This window comes from Phacochoerus africanus, chromosome 11 (genome assembly GCF_016906955.1).
Source record: "Phacochoerus africanus isolate WHEZ1 chromosome 11, ROS_Pafr_v1, whole genome shotgun sequence".
Classification (NCBI taxonomy): Eukaryota; Metazoa; Chordata; class Mammalia; order Artiodactyla; family Suidae; genus Phacochoerus; species Phacochoerus africanus.
This window is the reverse complement of record NC_062554.1, coordinates 5,869,814-5,886,645: the sequence shown is the minus strand read 5'-3', so window position 1 is coordinate 5,886,645 and position 16,832 is coordinate 5,869,814. Positions and strand designations below refer to the sequence as shown.

At 47.1% G+C, this 16,832-nt stretch overlaps 2 protein-coding genes across 4 annotated transcripts in view; one reads left to right on the top strand and one right to left on the bottom strand.

Annotated features, from left to right (window-relative positions):
• The window catches only part of RNF121 (ring finger protein 121), a 98,432-nt gene extending 86,800 nt beyond the window's left edge, over positions 1–11,632 (bottom strand). For 2 of the 3 annotated variants that reach the window (XM_047753248.1, XM_047753247.1), the window contains exon 1: positions 11,534–11,613. In XM_047753248.1, coding sequence (XP_047609204.1) covers positions 11,534–11,574 — 41 coding nt within the window. In that variant the 5' untranslated portion in view covers positions 11,575–11,613. Of the gene's footprint in view, positions 1–11,533 lie in introns of all 3 variants that reach the window. The other variant, XM_047753246.1, reaches the window with a different exon arrangement.
• Positions 11,633–12,003: 371 nt separating this feature from the next.
• XNDC1N (XRCC1 N-terminal domain containing 1, N-terminal like) overlaps positions 12,004–16,832 on the top strand; it is a 38,808-nt gene continuing 33,979 nt past the window's right edge. The window contains exons 1-2 of the mRNA XM_047752049.1: positions 12,004–12,282; positions 16,032–16,197. Coding sequence (XP_047608005.1) covers positions 16,153–16,197 — 45 coding nt within the window. The 5' untranslated portion in view covers positions 12,004–12,282; positions 16,032–16,152. The remainder of the gene's footprint in view (positions 12,283–16,031; positions 16,198–16,832) is intronic.

The window sequence follows — 16,832 nt, the reverse complement described above, 5'->3', positions numbered from 1 at the left end:
ATTGTCATTTGACGGTTCCCTCTCCCCACTAAACCATCAGCTCTCAGGGAGCACAGTTTCTCTATCCGTCTATGAAATCCCAAGACCAAATCCAGTATCTGGCAACATTAAATGTTCAATAAATACACGTGAATTTTGACCAGAGTGAATCCATGTTATAAAGCACACCAGCAAGAGAGGTCACGGAGTCACACCACCAGGTTCAAATCCTAACTCCACTGTCCAATCCTGAATAAATTACTTAGCTGTGCCTCGGCTTTTACTCATCTGGAAAGTAGAGACAATCGCAGTATTACAATAGAATTAAAAGCACAAATGTATGTAAAATGCTTGGTATGATGCCTAGCACACAGTATACACTAAAAAAAGGCAGTTATTATTGTTAACATTAGAAAGAGAACGACAGGCTCGAGAAGAGGCTGGGCTCAATCCTATGGGAAATGGGCAGTAAAATGTCACTGGAGACCTCTCCTTAGTAACAGACACATTCAGTTACTGAAAACATCGTTCTGCGAAGGGGGAAAGAGGGCAGAGAACACAAACCTTTGCAGGGCTATGCTCTCTGCCTCCAGCTTCCCCTTTCCCCACTGGTTCTGCCTAGTTGCTCAGGGCCAAAAGCCCCATGGCCATGGCTCAGCATCCTCTTGGGAAAGGTGCACTTTAGAGGGAACTAATGAGTTTATGTGTACCTACAGATTTTCCTCTGAGGAGCAGAGAGGTAATAAATGACTTTAAGAAGAGAAAACACAAAGAAATCAAAGCGAGAGGAATGACACCAGATGGATTATCTTGGGTTGGTTTTCATGGAGCTTTTAGGCCAAATAGCCCCAGGTGGACTGAGCCTAAACTCCCCAGAGGCATGCTCTGGCAGCACGTGTGCCTCCAGGGTCAAAGACCAAAGAAGCACGATCTGGAAAAGGAGTGATAAAAGTTGAAACTACAAGAGTTCCTGCTGTGGTAGAATGGGATTGGCGGAGTCCTGGGAGCACTGGGAGGTGGATTTGATCCCTGACCCAGCCCAGTGGGTTGGGGATCGGGCATTCGCACAACTGAAACTCAGATCTGATCCCTGGATGGGGGCTACAGGGGTCCCTTCAGATGCCGAGGGGTGCCCCCCCCCAAAAAAAGTGGAAACTACAGAAATAAGAATTCTAGCCTAATTTAAAGAATATTACCAAGGAGTTCCTGTCATGGCACAGCAGAAACAAATCCAACTAGGAACCGTGAGGCTGTGGGTTCAATTCCTGACCTCCATCAGTGGGTGAAGGATCTGGCATTGCCATGAGCTGTGGTGTAGGTCACAGACGTGGCTAAGATCTGGCATGGCTGTGGCTATGGTGTAGGCCAGCAGCTGTAGCTCCGATAGGACCCCTAACCTGGGAACCTCCATATGCCATGGGTGCAGCCCTAAAAAAAAATATATATATATCACTGAATTTCCTGGTGACTCAGCTTGGGTTGCTGCTGCAGCACAGGTTTGATCCCTGACTCTGGAACTTCCACGTTTCCAGCGCAGCCAAAAAAAAAAAAAAAAATTAGTGCAACAGAAGTATTCATAGAGGGAACAGGCTGAACACAAAATGATACAGTTCCTATCATTAGAGGGGTTCAAACACACAGACTAGGTGATTACTTGCTGGGGGTGTTCAACATGGGTGGATAGACTAGATTTAAGATTCAACTTCAGTAAGCATTTGAGTATCTACTCTTTGCTAGTTACTATGAGAGATCAGGTGCTGGGAACACGGACAAAAAATAATATGGTTCTGTCTCCTCAAGGGGTTCACTGCTCAGTGGGAGAGAAACACGACAAGACGGTAAGTGTTGACAGCTATCTACGCGGAGTGCTACGGGGGCAGAAAGTGGGTCCTTAGGTTCTGTGCCTAGGACTCATGGGTAGGGAGCAATATGTCTTTAATTAAATACAAAAATGCTTTCTAACCAGTTTATAAGCAAACAGTACTGTCGGGCACTACTGTATCACCTGCCAGCACAGACAGTTGGTCAGTTAACCTTTATGATTCAGGCAGCACTTCTTTTTTGTCTTTGTCCTTTTAGGGCCGTACCTGTGGTATGCGGAGGTTCCCAGGCTAGGGGTCTAATCGGAGCTACAGTTGCCAGCCTACGCCACAGCATCTTGGGATCCGAGCCGCATCTGCAACCTAAGCCACAGCTCACGGCAACGCCAGATCCTTAACCCACTGAGGGAGGCCAGGGGGTCGAACCTGCAACCTCATGGATCCTAGTCGGATTCATTTCTGCTGTGCCACGCGGGAACTCCACTTAAACGTGAGTAGAATCCACACCTACAAGCGTTCTCATCTATCCAGCAAATTTATAAAGGTCGGCTACGTGCCAAGCACGGGGCAAGGCACTGCAGGATGCAGTGATGAGAAAGAGAGTCCCTCAACTCAATGAGGTAGAACAGTCCTTTTCCTCCTTTCTTCCTCTCGCTCCTTTATCGACCAGACGACACCTTAAACTCCTCCTAGACTTATCAAGTCATCACAGGTTAACCAAAAAGTGACTTGCAAAAAAGTAAGGGCGAGCTGGGGATGGGAGGTTAGTACTGGGAAACCAAATGGGAAAGACTGTCTGCAGACAGGGTGTATGCCAGAGAGCGAGCCTCTGACTGTGCAAGACGTCAAAGGCTAGGCAGCTGGAGGTTCCATTAGGCCTTTTTGTCTACGACCTCCCTATCACCATTTTTTCTTATCTCATCCCAACATTATTAGCACAGATTATTTATATACCTTCTTTCAGTCATTTACTACCATTTACTGAGTACCTGATAGGAAGAATTGTAGGAAACACAAAGCAGAATAAAATACTGGGATCCAGGACTTTCAAAGCTGCAGGAGACTTCCAGAAGGTCATCTAGTTCAAACCTATCATTTTGGAGATGAAGAATCAAGGTATGGAGAGGTTAGACTCTTTCCTGAGTTCCTATCTTTAAACATTTACTGAATCACACGCTATGCCAGGCACCAGGGAGACAAGGAGGGAAAGGGCTTTCAGCGAGAACCCAGTCTCATGGAAGAGACAAACGAAGAGCACGAGCCCAGCGACATCCCCTCTCTAAAAGAAGTCCCACACTTACCCGGTGGAAACGTCTAGCTTTGCAGGGTATGAGAAGCACACAGTGCTTATACTGCCCAGGCTGGTTAAGAGCACAGATGCTGAGTCATCTTGGATTTGAACCCTACCCGTCGCTTACCTAGTTGTGTGACATTGGGCAAATTATTTAAATCCTCTATGCCTCAGTTTCCAAATCTGTAGAATGGATATAACCATAATAATACCTACGTTATAAAGCTGTGGTATGAAATTAGATAATACATATAAAACACTTGGCACAAGATCTGGCGCAGAGTAAGTACTCTGTATTATTTCACCCTCAGCACTCTCCTGCTGAGTGCTGGCCTCAGAATCCTTCTCAGCCTTGTAAGTATCTATTATCATTTGGTTTTCTCTGAAATACAACAAATCTACTATTCCTAGTGGGAGAAAATATTTGCAAATGATGCCACTGACAAAGGCTTAACTTCCAAAACATACACACAGCTCATACAACTCAACGACAAAAAACCAAACAACCCAATCAAAAAATGGGCAGAAGAGGAGTTCCCATCATGGCTCAGTGGTTAACGAATCCGACTAGGAACCATGAGGTTGCAGGTTCGATCCCTGGCCTCGCTCAGTGGGTTGAGGATCCGGCGTTGCCATGAGCTGAGGTGTAGGTCGCAGACACGGCTTGGACCCCGAGTTCCTGTGGCTCTGGTGTAGGTCAGCGGCTACAGCGCCAAGTGGACACCTGGGAACCTCCATTTGCCATGGGTGCAGCCCTAGAAAATACAAAAAAGAAAAAGAAAAGAAAAAAGAAAAATGCGCAGAAGACCTAAGGAGACATTTCTCCCAAGAAGATATATGGATGGCCAACAGGCATATGAAAAGATGCTCATCACTGCTAACTATTAGAAAAATGCAAATCAAAACCATAATGAGGTACCACCTCACATCAATCAGAATGGTCATTATCATCAATCGGAATCGCCGTTATTGGAGTTCCCAATGTAGCTCAGGGGGTTAAGAACCCAACTAGCATCCACGAGGATGCAGATCCCTGGCCTTGCTCAGTGGGTTAAAGATCTAACATTGCCACAAGCTGTGGCACAGGTCGCAGATGTGGCTTGGATCTGGCATTGCTGTGGCTGTGGCACAGGCCTGAAGTTGTAGCTCTGATTCAACTCCTGGCCTAGGAACTTTTATGCAAGTACAACCATAAAAAGCAAAAAAAAAGAAGAGCCATCGTTAAAAAGTCTACAAACAACAAATGCTGGAGAGGATGGAGAAAAGGGAAGCCTCCTACACTATTGGTGGGAATGTAAAATGCCATAATCACTATGGAAAAATAGTAGGTAGGTTCTTCAGGAAACTAAAAATAGAACTACCATATGATCCAGCAATCCCACTCCTGGGCATATATCCTGACAAAATTACAATGCAAAAAGATATAGGCGCTCCTATGTTCACTGTAGCACTATTCACAATAGCCAAGACATGGCCTCAACCTAAAAGTCCATCGACAGAAAAATGGATTAAGAAGATGTGGTACATTTATACAATGGAATACTACTCAGCCATAAAAAAGAACAAAATAATGCCATCTGCAACAACATGGATGCAACTAGAGATTCTTATATTAAGTGAAGTTAAGTCAGAGAAAGACAAATACCATATGATATCACTTATATGTGGAATCTAAAATATGGCACAAACGAACCTATCAACAAAATGTAAACAAATTCACAGACTTAGAGAACAGACTTGTGGTTGCCAAGAGGGGTGGGGAGGAAGTGGAATGGACTGGGAGTTTGGAGTTAGAAGATGCCAACTACTACGTATAGAGTGGATAAACAATAAGGTTCTACTGAATAGCACAGGGAACTATATCCAATCTCCTGGTACAGACCATGATGGAAAAGAATATATATATATATATCCGAGTCCTTTGCTGCAAAGCAGAAATTAACCTAACATTGCTTATCAACTATATTTCAACTAAAAATAAATTTTAAAAAATTTTCTGGGAGTTCCCGTCGTGGCACAGTGGTTAACGAATCCGACTAGGAACCATGAGGTTGCGGGTTCGATCCCTGCCCTTACTCAGTGGGATAAGGATCCAGCGTTGCCGTGAGCTGTGGTGTAGGTTGCAGACGCGGCTCGGATCCTGCGTTGCTGTGGCTCTGGTGTAGGCCGGCAGCTACAGTTCCGATTAGACCCCTAGCCTGGGAATCTCCATATGCCACGGGAGTGGCCCTAGAAAAGGCAAAAAGGCAAAAAGGCAAAAAGGCAAAAAAAAAAAAAAATTCTGCCCTTGTCTGTTAAGAAAAAAGAGTACTCTTAGAGTTCCCGTTGTGGCTCAGCAGTAACAACCCAAGTGGTATCCATGAGGATGCTGGTTCGATCCCTGGCCTCACTTAGGGGGTTAAGGAATCCAGCATTGCCATGAGCTGTGGTGCAGGTCACAGACTCGGCTTGGATCTGGTGTTGCTGTAGCTGTGGCAGAGGCCAGCAGCTGTAGCTCTGATTCAACCCTTAGCCTGGGAACTTCCATATGCCTCAGGTGTGGCCCTAAACAGACAAAAAAAAAAAAAATTCTTGTTGACATGTTAAAAAAAAAAAAAAAATCTCCCATTCCTAGTCGAGAACTTAGGTCTTGTTTACTACTATAGTTTCCCCCCCCACTACATTGCTATTACTCATTTTACATACATTTAAAAAAGTCCAAAAATACATGGGCAGAGAGCCAAAAACTAAACTTCAGTCACACATGCCTCAATCCCTCAAGAAGATCTTGGCTTTAATCAAAAACCCCTGGAAATGGTTCCCATCGTGGCGAAGTGGAAATGAATCCAACTAGGAACCATGAGGTTGCGGATTCTGATCCCTGCCCTTGCTCAGTGGGTTAAGGATCCAGCTTTGCTGTGAGCTGTGGTGTAGGTTGCAGTCGTGGCTCGGATCTGGCCTTACTGTGGCTTTGGCGAAGACAGGCAGCAACAGCTCTGATTACACCCCTAGCCTGGGAACCTCCATATGCAGCAGGGTATGGCCCTAAAAAGACAAAAAAAAAAAAATCCCTGGAAACAAGGAACATTTATCAAATGTCTAAAGGGAGAGACACAGGAGGAAAAACAAAAACAAAAACAAACAGTCAAAAAAAAAAAAAATCCAAGATGATTACTTTGAAGAAGCAAGGGCAGGGCCCGGGAAGAAGAGAGAGGACATAGATTACAGCTTCCTCCTGGATGTGCCCACCACAGCTACTCCACTGACACAGCACCTGTGACATATCTGTGTACAGGCCCCGCCTATGCTAGTCTGTGAACTCGTTAAAGTCGGTTATCCTACCTTATCCATCTCTCTATGATCCAGTGCAGCACAGTACCTAGCACACAGAAGGTACTTCCCCCAAGTCTGATGACTTGATAAATGAACACAGAGGAAATCAAAACAGACAAGGAAAGAAGCTAGCAGGGTAGATCAGAATAGTCCTACAGACCAAGAGCGCCCTGGGATAGAACCTTAAAGCACAGGACGGATTTGGAAAAAGAGGGAAAGATACTCTAGGCAGACGGGACAGTGCCAACAAAGACTGGGCCATAATCAGAAACACGGCGCACATTATGTCAGAGCCAGGAAGAGCCTCAGACACAACTTAGTCCAGTAGTTCAGTTCTCATAGGGATACTGTAAACATTCAATAAAGAAGCACATACTGGAGTTCCCACTGTGACTCAGCGGTTAAGGAGCCCAACTGGCATTGAGGAAGATGTGGGTTCAATCCCTGGACTTGATCACTGGGTTGGAGATACAGCATTGCTGTGGGCTGTCATGTAGGTCGCAGACATGGCTCAGATCTGGCGTTGCTGTGGCTGTGGTGTAGGCTTCAGCTCTGATTTGACCCCTAACGTGGGAACTTCCACATGCCTCGGGTACGGCCCTAAAAAGACAAAAAGAAAAAAAAAAAACAAGCACATAGTACTAAGGAAAGGAGCTTATTACCACCACTCAGCATAATTATCAGCGAACACTTACTAGGTGCCTGCTTTATGCCAGGCGCCACACCACGTAAAGGGACGACAACGACCAAGACATGGGCTGTGCTCTCGAGCAGCTAAGAGTCCAGTGGGGAAGAGGGACAGTTAAAGTGACGTGTGGCAGGGCTGGGCTAGAGGTAGTACAGGCCATGGAAGGAACATAAAGGAGGCACCCAATCAGGACCAGGAGTCTTCAAAGTGAGATTTTGTTTAAATACAGGTTTTCATGATTAAAGGTTTAAAAACCACCCAAATCAAGTTTAAGCTCCTTTTTTAACAAGAATAAAACAGGGCCCAGAAGAGGTAAATTATGCACTTAAGGCCATACTAACTCCATCTAGCTGCTTTGAACTTGAGCTAGAAACTACTCACTGATCTGCATGATATCACATCATTTTGGCAGAAGACAAGCAATGGGAGTGGAGACATCCGGAATTCACAAGCACCAGCCAGGCAGGCAGGCTGCCCCTGACTGGATACGGAGTGCTTTTACCTTAAGTCTCAAGCCAGCTCTCCGTGCTGAGATGATGCCTCCTAATCCTCGCACTGGTTGGCCAGCTACCCCTTTAAGAAGGAACTCACTGGCTCCAGGAGTAGGTCTGCTCCTGGACCTCCATCCAACATGGTGCCCATGCTTTATCCTCCCTGACATTCTCAGGCACCCCGTGGTTCAGCAAGCTGAAAGCACTTAGCCTCACAGCTGCTGTTCAGCAAGTTGAAAGAACAGCCATCAAGCCTGTTTAATCCGTAGCCTGAGCTGGCAAGAGCCCTCTCTCAGCTCCCCGGTCGCCACTGGGCCCATCACTTCCCTGTGACCAGGGTTTCAGCAGAATCAAGTTAGTGGTAAAATCAAAGGACCTGCATAGAAAACCCAGTGTTTCCTTGGTTAAGAAACCCCACTTTGTTTTCTGTTTCTCTCTAGGGCCACACCTGTGGCATATGGGAGTTCCCAGGCTAGAGGTCGACTCAGAGCTACAGCTGCCGGCCTTCACCAGAGCCACACCAACTCAGCATCCGAGCTGCAGCTGCCGGCAATGCTGGATCCTTAACTCACTGAGCGAGGCCAGGGATCAAACGCACATCCTCATGGACACCATGTCAGGTTCTTAACCTACTGAGCCACAACAGGAACTCCTTAACCCCACCTTTGAACCTCTCAGGAATTAAATGCTACGTCATGTTTTGGAGGTAGGACTTTTGTATATTAACAAAGGGTAGTTGTAAGATGAGTAAAAGGAGTCTGCTGGAGAAATGGAGCCAAGGTGCTCAGTACAGCATGGCAGTCTAAGACCCGGTTCAGGAGTTCCCATTGTGGCTCAGGGGTAATGAACCTGTCTAGTATCCATGAGGATGTGGGGTTGATACCTGGCCTTGCTCCGTGGGTTAAAGGATCCAGCGTTGCCATGAGCTCTGGCGTAGGTCACTGACGCGGCTGTGGTGTAGGCCGGCAACTACAGCTCTGATTTGACCCCTAGCCTGGGAACGTCCACATGCCACAGGTGTGGCCCTAAAAAGCCACAAATAAACAAACGAAACTTAGTTCAGAATAGAAGAGGCAGACCTGGGTTGGAATCTGCACTTCCTCTCACCAACTGTGGAATTCTAGGACTGCTACTTAATTAACCTCTGCCTCAGACGCCTCGCTGATAAAACGCGGTCGACATCAACTAATTCACAGGGCTGCTGTTAGGAATAAGTGAGATAATGTGTGTAAAGGGATTTAAACAAAGGCTGGTTTATGGTAAGGGCTCAATAAGCAGTAACCTTTTCTACTGATAGCTCTTTTCCTACCTCTCTTTTCTATTCACCTCTCAAAAACAGAAGCAATAAACAAAGCCCAAACTACCTTAACCACTAGAGAGAGTGGTAATAAAAGAGCAGCCAAGGACCATGAACTGATGGCTCCCACTGCAGACTACTTATCATGCTAACAGCATCTGACACTGGAAAACTCAGGTCCAATGTCCCGACAGACAAACCAGAGCACACCATCGTCCCAAAGCGGCAAAGAGCAGTGACTGCATCTCAGCCAGGCGATCCCTACCCTCTTACGATCTGAGCCCCACAGCAGTCTCTCTACCAAGCAGAAAGAGCTACAGGAAAGCGGCTCCAATGATACGTGTTTCTTTCAAACCCAACATGTTTAAGTTTTTCAGCTCAAACCTATCTCCATCATAAAGACTTCACGGACTCCCCCAGCAGACTGGAGTGCTGGTCTCCTGGGCCCCACTGAATCTGCTGCCATGACAGCAGTTATCCAGTACTGCAGTGGCCATATGCATGTCTCTTCTCTAAACCATAAACTGGTTAAGACCCTATCTTCCTCATCTGTGAATTCCCAGTGCATAATACACAGCAGAGCCCAATAATTACAAATTAAAGGATGGATTCCACCTTCTCTTTCGCGAGTTCAGGCTGCTAAGAAACAGCACAGGGGACATTTGCAGAAACTCACAAACTAGGGTCTGCCAGTTTTGTTTGGAGGGTGAGCTTGAAGAGATGACTGTCCCTGCTTCTCAGTGGCTTGCTTTCTTTTTTTTTTTTTTTCTCAGTGGCTTTCTTAAACACACAAGGAAAAAGGTCAGAATCTGTCCGTACAGAATTTCCAGATGACACATGGTATTTCTCGGTAAATGAAACAAGGAACAGAGGTTTCTGGGATTAATGCTAGTGGTTACATAGAAACCTGACCTCCAGGCATGACACTCTGGAAGTATGATTATGCTACTAGAAGCTCTTCAATAAGGGACGAAGAGCCAAGACTCGAAAACCAAGAACGTGCAGCGTTGGAACTGAAGTTCTTTTCTCCTTTGCCAAAACGTTGGCTCTTTATCGCCATGAACCCTGAGATATGTAACTGAAATCAAGCCCCCTCAAAGGGAGTGCCCGTGACTAACAAACCAGATACAGGAACTTCAATACAGTACTTACCTTTTCCAAGGCACTTTTGAATACATCTCACTGACCTGCAGCCAACCATCACAGAAACTCACAGCTGAGAGGGGCCTCGGAGGTCATTTCCACAACGAGCCCACCTCACCGACCCTGTGAGGTCTTTAGTGACTCAAAGATACTGGTCTAAAGCGCGTCTTTAAAAATCTCCCCCTGCTCTCACCGCTTGTCAGTTTCTCAGTCTCCTCCTTCCCGATCCCCAACAAGCAAACCCAAATCTCCGCATCATCCCACCAGCAAACAACAGTCTTTGCTTCTCAAGTCCACTTCTACTCCCTTTCTCCCGGCTGCTTCCCCGTGTCCCCAACCCGGCCCCCAACACTCAGCCAGAGCCTCTAAGATTCTGATCCCTCAGAGCTCCCACTGGCTCCACGCCCCACAATCAGTCCCCTTCCTCCTCCTCCTCCTCCCTCTGTCCGTACGCTGTCTTGTGCAAGACCACAAACACCCCTAGCCATGAATGCTCCTTTGGCCTCGCAATCTTTTCCCTCTTTCTCCACTTCCCTCTCTGCTTCTCAGCGCTGTCCCTTCATTCCCTTCAAACTCAACGTCTCCTTCCTCCCAGGGGTTTCCTTCAAGAACCCCTGGTAATTAACTACACCAGTTGTTAAATGTCTGCTATGTAGGAAAAGGGGACACGGACCCTCAGGAGCTCACGCTGGAAGCAGGCCTAAGTCTACAGGAGAAAGAGAGAGCCAGAGAATCACTCATCCCTTAAGCCTCATCTCCCCTGGGAAGCCGTTCCTGGCCCCAAGTGAACTGGTCCCCTCTTCTCAGTGCCAACAGTATACCTCTGATGCAATGACGACTAGTGTGTGTCTCTCACCTTCGGACTGTGGACTCTTCAATGGGAGGGTCCCTCGTGTCCGTAGCACTCAGCCCAGGACTCGGCACAAAGATGATACTTAATGTTTGTTAAGTGAGTGAATGAATGAATTCCGCGCTATAATCGTTTACTCATCCATTCGTTGACCAAAACTTTACTGTGCCCAGATTGTGTACAAAGTTCTAGAACACAGAGAGCTCTTACATAAAAATAACTCCAAGCTACAGTCGTAGTGGATCAGCACTCTTCCCGGGGCGCGTCCCCACCCCCCACTCCAAACCTCTCGCCCAAGAAGACTCCACTTCCTCGCAGAAGTCCACGCCCCTCCAACTCAAACCACCTGGCAGCCCTTTTTCCGCCCCAGGACCCCCAGCTAGTCATCCCGATTCTTAACACCCCCACCTCTCCGACTCCTCTCCCCGCTCTCCATCGCTACCCCTGTACCGCAAGCCTTCCACCTCATGACCGCCTCCGAGCCCCTGAGTCCAGGAGTCGAGGGTACCTCAGATTTCCCTCTCCGCGCACCCGCTCTCCAGTCGGCTCCTTTCCTCTCAGGATCCCATCTCTCCTAGGACCCCTCACTCCCGATGCCGCCTCTCCCCTCCCTTAACTTTCGGGTTGAGTCTCTCCTCTTCTTGACTCTCAACTCTTCTTACCTCGTCCAGCTCCCGTTCCCCGGCAGCACCTGCTCCAACATCCACCTCCACCACTGCCGCCATCTTCAGAGCTCTCCCCTCCCCCCAGGCCCCGCGCGAGCCAGCTGCTTCCGCCGCTCAAGTGCTCTCAGCCAATCGGCGGCGCGGGCTCTGGCAGAGGGGGCGGGGCACCAAGAGAGGCGGAGACCTGACGAGAACTAAGAGACCGTCTACCTGCTACCCATTTAAAGGTCAAGAAGGATTGGAGCCCGTGCTCTTCTGGCTTCGGTGGGCGACGTTTCTTGGAAAATGAGAAATTGCGCTTGTACTATTTTCGGGGAAAATATTTCACCAATTTTCCCCTTTGGAGAGCCAAAGAAAAGGGTCCCTAAACCGTCAACTTTTGCGACGCTCCCTCACTCTGGGCCGCAGGACTGAAGCGTGGAGACTAAGGACTACGTTTCCCAGAATGCCTGAAAGCTAACCCGGAAGTTTAAATTTTGCTCTCTAGACAGGAGATTTGTAGTGAAATATACATAAACCACACGGAGGTATTTTACTGGTTGTAGCATATGCCTCCTCCCCTCGGCGGGACTCGTTTTCCAGAAACTGCGGCTTCTTGAGGCCCCAGAACGAATTTCCGGGCGCAAGAGGTGGAAGAGTGGTGCTGGGGGTCAGGAGGCGGAGGTCAGAGGACAAAATTGGCGGGAGAATGGGTTCGTGGTCCACGATCTGAAGCAGCTGCGGCTCTTCGAGGTCCATTATCCCGGGTGAGGGGCGTTGGGGGTTGTTGATGGGAAGGAGAGTGGACGAAAGGGAGGGAGTGGGCAAAACAGCGGGTCCCGAGGAGTCTGGGAGGTAGCCGCGTGGCTTAGGCTTCTGAAAGCTGAGCACCGAAGAGCCTTGCGGGAACCTCCACAGCCCCCCAACTGCTTCTTAGGCTCTCACGCCCCGGGATCCCCTTCACACACGTCTCCGTACTCTTTCCTACGCCCACAGTCTGCGTCCCCAGCTACTGTCTATTCTCTATGCTGCACTCCAGCTTCCTAACTCATTTCCAACACCCTGTTATTTGTGCATTGGAAACCAATACCTCGCAAGCCTGTGGTCCCTGCTCACACGCTCCCAGGACGCCCACGGATAGGGCCAGGATGTCGTGTGGGCTCACAGAGTATTAGGACAATCAACTTCATCTGGGACCAACGGGAAGTTAGAGAGTACTGTTTACACCGCGTACAGGCATCTCATCTATTTTAAATGGGAATTACACTTACGTGAAACTTAATACAGAGACTGTTAGAAACACGTATACTCATCACCCCAAATTGACAGCCGACATCACGATCTGTATCCTCATTTTTTTTAATGATAAAATGAGAGATAAAAGTTGAACTTACCTGTGTCTTCCACTGTCAGACTCATTACCCTTTTTTCCTCCCCAGAAGCAACTACTATAATTAGCTGTGTATTCTCCCCACCTGTTGAAAACAGAATCGTGTGTACTTACCGCCAGTATTTTTATCATTTTCTTTTTCAACGAACATAAGTGCTGTATTTCTACGTATCATTCTATAACTTATTCTTTAACTCTTATTTTTTGAGGGCTATCCATGTTTACATATATTTACATCTAATTTATTCCTTTTAACTATTATATAATATTCCATTGAATGATACACATTTCATTTACCCATTCCTCAACTAATGGACATTAGAGTTTTGTGCTTTTTGCTATTAGAAACATCATGCGTATCTTTTTGTGCATGTGTGAGTCCCTCTAGAGCTGCACTGTTTAAATAAATTAACCAGGAGGCGGGAGGCTTGTGGCTACTCTTGAACTGTAGCTAGTCAAACTTCGGATGTGCTGGAAATGTTTATAAAAGGGCCCGTTTCACCATATTATTGCTAATCCTTAATGTTGTAGACTTTTATATATTGTCCAGTCTTAGAGGAACAGGTATATACAATTTCCTTATTATCAATGAAGCTGAGGACTTTTTTTATTTGGACTTTCAGTCATGCCACGTTCATCTTATGTGAATTGTATGTTTATATCATCTCTCCAGTTTTACATTGGACTGCTTGCCCTTTCCTTACTGATTCATAGTATTAAAAAAAAAAAATTCTAGGAGCTCCTGTTGTGGCTCAGCAGTAACGAACTTGACTAGTATCCATGAGAACGCAGGTTTGATCCCTGGCCCCGCTCAGTGGGTTAAGGATCTGGGTTGCCGTGAGCTGTGGTGTAGGCTAGAAAGTGTAGCTCCAATTTGACCCCTAGCCTGGGAACTTCCATATGCTGCAGGCGCAGCCCTAAAAAGCAAAAACAAGAACAAGAGTGTATGCAAGGGTTGGGAGGTCAGAAAGCACTTGATCCTGGGAGTGCTACAAGCATTTGTTAGAGACGTTCATGACAAAGATTGCGTATCTTATTCACTGCCACGTTACCTAGTACAGTGCCTGGTACCTAAATTAACTACATGAAATATCCAAGATTTACAGCTTCAGGGACCCCAGGCTGTGGTGGAGTTTTGGGGCTGGCTGAGTCAGACATCTGTATGTCAGGTAGGAGAGACGGTGGAATTTTTCCATCAAATCACAAATGTATCCTGGGAATTTCTCCAAAACAGAGACCCTATCACATTTATTTTTGTATCTCCAGCATCGAGCAGAGAGCAGGAAAAATTGTTGGCTGTTCAGTGAGTTCCAACCATGGGAATAACCAGCTGTAATTAATCTAGAGGCCTAGGCGGTCACTCAGGACTTGCCCTGCATTCTCCTCTCGCTGAAGCTTTGGCACCATCTTGCCTGTAACCTATGGCCTTTAGATGGCCTTCACTGAGGGTTTTACTACTGCCGTCGCAGCAGTCTGCCTCACTCTGAGCCTTCCACGACGGCTGGCCCTTGGGAACGCAGTTTTATGGTCATTCATTCAGCAGACATTTGTTATACGCTGCTCCCTCTCACACTGAGGATCCAGAAAAATCAAACATGAAGCCTGTCCTCCAAGAGTTTACAACTGATCAAGGGACAGAAGACACGTGCAAATAATTGTAACACAGAACAGAGAGGATGGAGCTATCACCTTGAGTGTTGGGCAGAGCGGAGGTGGGCATTAAAAATGGATTCGATTGACAAGGGGAAGGGAGAGAGCATTCCAAGCAGGAGCAATGGCATCGACAATATCTTGGAGAAGGAAACATTTTTGGGTGGGAAGGAGCCAAGAAGAGCTTTATAGCCAGGAATGTATCAAGGCTCATGGTCTCTTTTCCAGGGACCAGGTGGGTAACAAATGAATAAAAGGGCAGGATGTAAATATCTGGGGAAAGATCCCACCTTAAGACATTCAGACAACACCTCTGCGCAAGGGATCAAAGCTAAGTGATAGATGCATGAGAGTTCATTATACTAATACATGTTTTTGCATATAATTAAATTTTTCCATAAAAAGTTTCATAAAAGACAAAGTACAAATACCCCTATGAACTTTTAAGGTTAAATGAAGAAACAAAGCAATGGAAGTTCCCCTTGTGGCTCAGTGGCAACGAGCCTGACTGGTGTCCATGAGGATGTGGGTTCCATCCCTGGCCTCGCTCAGTGGGTCAGGGATCTCAGACTGTTGAGGCTGCAGTGCAGGCGGCCAGCTATAGGTCCAATTCGACCCCTAGCCAGGGAACTTCTATATGCCACAGGTGTGGCCCTAAAAAAGAAAAAAAAGAAAGCAATAATGGGTAAAACACATCCTCTAGTGCAAGGAATAGTAGGAGATGAAGCAGGAAATGGAGAGATGTACGTTGTAGATGCTTTGAGGGGCCAAGCTGAATTAATATGTATTAAGTACCTCCCATGTAGCAAGGGGTTTGCATACAGCAGCAAGCCACTGAAGATTTCTTGAGGAATAACTTAACGAAAAGCTAATTTAGGAAGATGCATTTTATGGGAAGAAAAAAACCCCAAGAGACTGGTATCATGTTTTTGTGGTTTGGTTGTTTTTTATGGCCACACCTGTGGCACATGAAAGTTCCCAGGCCAGGGATTGAATCTGAGCCACAGCTGCAGCAATGCCAGATCCTTTAACCCACTGCATTGGTTTGGGAATTGCACCTGCACCTCGGCAGCAACTCCAGCTGCTGCAGTCAAATTCTTAACCCACGGCACCATGGAGGGAACTCCCTGTATCACATTTTCAGTTGAATATTCGTTGTTTATCTTTACTTTGTGCTAGGCTCTAGGGATAGAAAGACGAATGATTTAAGGCACAGTTCGTGTCCTTGGGAGCTCACCTGCATACATATAATCCGCCACCATCATGTTACTTTTTCTTTTCATGCTTGCTGCTCTGTTGCATTCCAGTTGCTTCGTTTTTGTTGGAATGTCACCAGCGGGTCCAGAACTGCTCTCTGATCACCGCCCCACCCACCCCATCATGGTTATCTGAAACAGCGATGGACTGCCGTAAATAACTCCCATTTCCAGAGACACAGCCGTGGCTTGTTTTTTGTTCTTTTGTTCTCTTCTTCAGGAGTAACTGAGGACTCCTTCTCTTCGGAAAGCTGACAGGACCAAAACGTAGGCGTTGCCAAAGCGGTGACAGAAGAAATCTCAGGAGAAAGCATCTTGCCTTGGCAGCTGCTGAGCCCGCCATGGCTCCTGTGAAGATTAGCCACGTGGTGTCATTTTCATCTCAGGTATGTTCATTGCAGGCCTGATTTTTTTCTTGGTAACTGAAAGGAGTGGAAAAGAAAGAAAGAAGGAGATTTGGCTCCACCTTGAGAAAACTCTCAATCGAATAGAAAAGACATTGTCCCTTCTTTGAAAGTTCAGCATCGCAGGAGGGAAACTCAGCTCTTGCCTTCACGTTGTTCCCAGAGCGATGCGGGAGGTAGGAGAGCAGTGTTCCCAGGAATTAAAGGCAAAGAGGGACACGACCTCAGGATGCTACCCTTAATGGGAGGGAGCTGGACTCATGATAGATGGACTCCTGTCTAGGCCCCAAGTCTTCACCAGGGTCCCCAGAAGGGCAGTTCAGTCCCTCGGTCATTGAGAGGAGGCCAGGACACTCAAGGTCCTCCCTGACCTGATGACACCATCAGAGGTCATCTCTGCCTCCTCCCTAAAAGCCCACGTTCAGGAAATTTCCATGATCACCATCAGTGCTGGGAGCTGGGCGCTGGGCCCCAGGCCTTGGGCCCAGGACTGAGCCCACCCTTCCTCTACTGTCATTTCTCTTTCCATTTACCCCTTCTCCTCACGCGCCCCGTCCTGTTACCCTAGGCTTTCTCCAGCGGTGAGTTCTGGGTAGGAGAAGTCTGCCTTTTACGGC